This window comes from Sycon ciliatum, unplaced genomic scaffold, assembly GCF_964019385.1.
Source record: "Sycon ciliatum unplaced genomic scaffold, ocSycCili1.1 SCAFFOLD_1199, whole genome shotgun sequence".
Lineage (NCBI taxonomy): Eukaryota > Metazoa > Porifera > Calcarea > Leucosolenida > Sycettidae > Sycon > Sycon ciliatum.
In genome coordinates, this window is record NW_027044903.1 from 33253 (window position 1) to 38568 (window position 5316).

A 5316-nucleotide genomic window follows, 5' to 3' on the forward strand; every position below is an offset into this window, starting at 1 on the left:
AGTATTGTACTATTATAGTATCTTGTACGATATTTATATGTGTATCTGTTTTGTTCCCTTTCTCTGTGCTTTATGTTCCTGGTTCTTGGTCTTTAGTTTTGTCTTTGTTAGTGCTTTGGTTTGACCAGTACTGTAATAATAATAATGTCCCAGAACATTACATTGGCGACGAAGACGAACTGGATTTAATAGTTATAGTCATATAGATGACCTGAGTAGGCCTCAGTGACAATGGCGCTCACAGGAGTAGGCCCGGCTTTGGAGCCGTTCGATCTCGAGGGTCCTGCCCATGAAGTTTCGGCAAGATGGCGCAGGTGGAAGAGATCATTCCAGTACTATGTGGATGGGCAGAACATCACATCCGCGAAGAGGCAGAGGAGTCTGTTGCTGTACTTGGCTGGTACGCCAGTACAGGAGAAATTCGAAACGCTAACAGAAGATGAGGACACCGACAATTTATTCGAGCGAGCTGTGAGTGCTTTGGACAAGGCGTTTGAGTTCGTGGCCGGAAAGAGGTTCGAACGGTATAAGCTTCGTCAGATGTCACAACGGACTGGTGAAACAGTATCTCAGTTTTCGACCCGTTTGCTTGGGCAAGGCAAATACTGTGACTATGGCACCGACATGGAGGATCATGTATGCGACCAGCTCCTGATAGGGATATCGGACAATCGCCTCAGAAAGAAATTGTTAGAAGTCGACGACCTCACCTTGGCGGTGGCCTTGAAAAAAGGTCGCGAGTATGAAACAACGGAGCAGCACGCACGTGATATGTCAACATCGACAAGTGCAAGTCACAGTGCAAGCCATGATGGGCATGGGTCCAGTTCGTACGGTACGGGTGAAGCTGCACCAGGAAGTGTGAATGCTGTGCACGGCGTACCCCAGCAAGAGTGTCACAACTGTGGAAAAGTTGGCCACTTCGCCCGCGACCGAAACTGTCCTGCACGTGGCCAAAGGTGTAGAAAGTGTGGCATAAACGGTCACTTCGCATCCAAATGCAACGGAGGTGACAAACAGCGTACAGGCAACACGCGTCACGCTCCCAAGTCGTCGGGAAAGGCAAGTTTGTACAGAAAAGAAAATCACTCGGCAAATCAAATTCAAGATGTAGACGATTTTGTGTTTGGAGTGCGAGGAAGTAATTATTTGACACAGGCCTCTATCGATGTCAGCCTCAATGGTGTGTCGACGCGAGTGCTAGTCGATTCTGGAGCATCATGCAACTTGTTAGGAGAATCGACTTTGGGCCAGCTGCAATTGCAAGGCCTCGGTGTCACTTTGACGAAGTGCACCAGGAAGCTTTTCGCGTATGGAGCACACCAGCTGAATGTCGTCGGCAAGTTTACTGCAATTTTCCAATGCGGCTCAGAGCGCACTGAGGACGAAGTGATCGTCGTCAGAGGAGATGGAGAGTTCTTGCTGGGACGTAGTACTGCACTCAAGTTGAAGGCCTTGGTGCTACCTGACGTGAATCAAGTTGGCAGCGCCACAGCTAGCCCCAGTATCAACGATGAAATCAAGAATGAGTATCCTGGTGTGTTCAGTGGTGTGGGCAAGTTAATTGGCTACCAAGCACGTCTTCATGTAGACTCTGAAGTTCCACCTGTGGCCCAACGCCAGCGTAGGATACCATATGCGTATAAAACCAAGGTGGATGAAAAACTTCAGGAGTTACAGCAAGCAGGAATTATTGAAGAAGCTGTGGGCCCGACGCCGTGGGTAAGCCCAATTGTGATAGCACCAAAGAAGCATGGCGACATCCGTTTGTGCGTGGATTTACGCCGGGTCAATGAAGCCATCGTCCGAGAACGACATCCAATGCCAACAACAGAGGAGCTGCTGCATGAAGTCAATGGCAGCACGGTGTTTTCGAAGATTGACCTGAAGTGGGGATTTCACCAAGTAGAGTTGGAAGAAGAGTCCCGCTACCTGACAACTTTTGCTGCAAATGGGAAGTTGTACCGGTTTCGTCGACTGCCATTTGGTATAAGTTCAGCACCAGAGCTGTACCAGAAGATCATCAGCGATGTGATCAAGGATTTGGCCGGTTGCAGAAACGGAGCTGATGATATCTTGCTACATGCGGAATCACTGAACCAGCATGATGTGAGGGTTCATGCATTGATGAATCGCTTGCAGCAGGTCAACCTCACAGTCAACCCAGCAAAGTGTGAGTTCGCTAAGAGCTCCATTGAGTTCTTCGGCTTGCAGATATCTGACAAGGGCATACAGCCAACTCCGGAAAGGATACGATCCTTGGCGGAAGCATCCAGGCCAAGCAATGCGTCGGAAGTAAGAAGCTTCCTCGGTACAGCCGGTTTCAGTGCAAAATTCATCCCTGATTTTGCTACAGTTGCTGAGCCACTGCGTCGCCTCACGGTCAAGGGAGCTCAGTTCAAGTGGACTACAGAGCAACAGCAAGCGTTCGACCACCTGAAGCGACTACTGGTGTCCAGCTCAACACTGGCATACTATGATGCTGAAGCGCCGATCGAGTTAGTGACGGATGCCAGTCCAGTTGGGCTCGGAGCTGTGCTTGTCCAGAAGCAGGATGGTGTTTGGCGGCCAGTTGCGTATGCGAGCAGATCACTGTCAGCGGTAGAGCGGAGGTACTCGCAGACCGAGCGAGAGGCTCTTGGTATTGTCTGGGCGTGTGAACGATTTCACACCTATCTGCTAGGCAGGGAGTTTACACTCTGCACCGACCATAAGCCGCTGGAAGTGATTTATTCGGCAAGATCCAAGCCCAGTGCCAGGATCGAGAGATGGGTCCTGCGCCTACAGCCGTACAGCTATCGAGTCAAGCACATTCCTGGAAAGACGAACATCGCTGACGCTTTATCTCGCCTGCCCGTTGCAGCGGCGGATCCAGGAATCAGCAGTGATGAAGAGTCGGTTAGACTTATCACTCAGACAGCAGCACCCATCGCTATCGGTATCAGAACGATTGAACGTAGCTCAGCTGAAGATGAAGAGCTATCTGCTGTTCGCAAGTGCCTTCACGACGGATCTTGGGATGGTCTGCCAGCAGCATACCGTCAGGTTCGAGGAGAATTGACTGTTGTTGGCAAGGTGGTGCTCAGAGGTCAACGCATTGTTATCCCTACAGAGTTGCGACACCAGACCGTGCAGTTGGCACATGAGGGCCACCAGGGCATCGTGAAGACGAAAGAGCGTCTACGGTCCAAGGTTTGGTGGCCAGGCATGGATAGCGAGGCCGAGAAGCTCTGCAAGTCGTGTCATGCCTGCCAAGTGGTTGCAGCGCCAGCCAATGCACCGCCAGTCAAGTCCACTCCTCTTCCAGATGCGCCATGGCAGCATTTGGCTGTTGACTTGCTGGGTCCACTACCGTCTGGCGAGCACATTGTGGTGCTTGTGGATTACTACAGTCGATATTTCGAAGTAGATGTGGTCAAGTCAACCTCAGCTGAAGCTGTGATTCCGATGATTGAAGCCCAGTTCAGCCGACACGGTATCCCGACGACAGATAATGGCCCACCTTTCAACTCGGAAGGGTTTGCGAAGTTTCTACATGAGTGTGGTGTTCAACAGCTTCGTACTACACCACTGTGGCCGAGAGCTAACGGTGAAGTTGAGCGACAAAATCGATCCCTGATGAAAGTGATTCGTGCTGCATATGCGGAAGGAAAGACGTGGAAGCGGGAGGTTCAACGATTTTTGATGGCATACCGCTCAACGCCACATAGCACCACCGGAGTTGCTCCAGCTGAGTTATTGTTTGGGCGCAAAGTGCACTGCAAGTTACCAGCCCTCGGTGAACCAGCGACAAACGAGGCCGTCAGAGATCGTGACAGCGAGCGTAAGCAGAGTATGCGTGACTCTGCAGATGACGCCAACCATGCCACAAGCCAGTCAACGCAGATAGGTGACTCAGTACTGCTAAAGCGTTCGGAGACATGGTCGAAGGTCGACACACCATTCCATCACCAACCTCACGTGGTGGTTAGTCGGAATGGGGACCAAGTAGTGGTTCAGGCACCGGATGGGAAGCTTGTGCGGAGGAACGTACAGTTCACCAAACCATTCCGGCAGCAGCATCCAGCTGAACCTAGCCCCGAAGTGCAAGAGGCACCCCAGCATCGTGCGGAGCCCCGCAGGTCAGACAGGTTAAGCGTGAAATGCTAAGGAACCTGTCCGGCCCTTGTTCTGTTCGGCATTGACTAGGCTGTGTGACAGTTGTGTTTGACTGGTCGTTCGGCTAACAATGTATGAGCTTACATTATACTGTATATTTACATATTTTATGACATGGATTGATAGAACGCTTTTGGTTATTCGTCGCGTTTTGGACAGCCTATTTTGGTATATTTAGTTTGTTGAAATGCTACGTTGAAGTTTGCTATAGTCAGTATTTCTATGGACTGTAGTTGTAGACTTTCGAGAAAAGGAGGAATGTGATGTTGCAGGCCTCCTGGTTGATACTATATTATAGTATTGTACTATTATAGTATCTTGTACGATAATATATGTGTATCTGTTTTGTTCCCTTTCTCTGTGCTTTATGTTCCTGGTTCTTGGTCTTTAGTTTTGTCTTTGTTAGTGCTTTGGTTTGACCAGTACTGTAATAATAATAATGTCCCAGAACATTACACCTATGGTCATAATTATATGATCCACGCCTGGTAAAAAAAACAAAAAAAAACCAATGAGAAGTTGTGTACAAATCATGTACAGACAGACTATGGATTCGAACATAACAGAGTGGAAAACCGGAATCCGAGAAAATGATAACATGCAAAATCATGAAAAAGGGGGGGGGGGAATGAAGCAGAACAGTAGCCAAACACAACGAGGATAGTTACCGAAAGCACTCTGCAGCAGCAAGGACCACAGAAGCATCAGAATCAATGACTCTCTGGCGGGCATCTTGACACTGTGGCCTGCGGTGACCACGGAGGCTGGCATTGGAGGCACGAACAAGAGAAAAGGGAAACCCTTGACCTGATAAAGGCAAGAAGTGAGGAGGAGGGCTCCTTTCTCTTATCGGCGAGCATAGAGGCGACACGCTTGAAAAAAGCGGAGGCGGACTTGCCATAGCCGCCGGAAGCGCTGAACGCAATGGGAGAAAAAGACGCATGTTCAACTTCCCGGACGCGTTCTTCGTACGCGCGCCTTTTCTCGGCCTCATGCTTCCGGTAGGTGGCCGTGATGGACTGCTGGCAGTTGGAGCGAGCGTGCGGGTTGAACACCCGGATGTCCAGTAGTGCCCGTCTACGGTATGAACAGTTGAATCGATCCAACTCTTCCCGTCGCTTCCCGATCCGTACGGCAGTACGGTTGCGTTCCCGTTCC

At 50.1% G+C, this 5316-nt stretch overlaps 1 protein-coding gene across 1 annotated transcript; it reads left to right on the top strand.

Moving 5' to 3' along the window:
* Positions 1–231: 231 nt before the first annotated feature.
* Positions 232–4559, top strand: LOC135830717 (uncharacterized protein K02A2.6-like; the record flags this gene model as incomplete). The annotated part of the gene is made up of 2 exons (XM_065342943.1): positions 232–4121; positions 4550–4559. Coding segments are annotated over exons 1-2 (3900 nt in total), but the record flags the coding sequence as incomplete, so codon positions are not given.
* Positions 4560–5316: the final 757 nt, after the last annotated feature.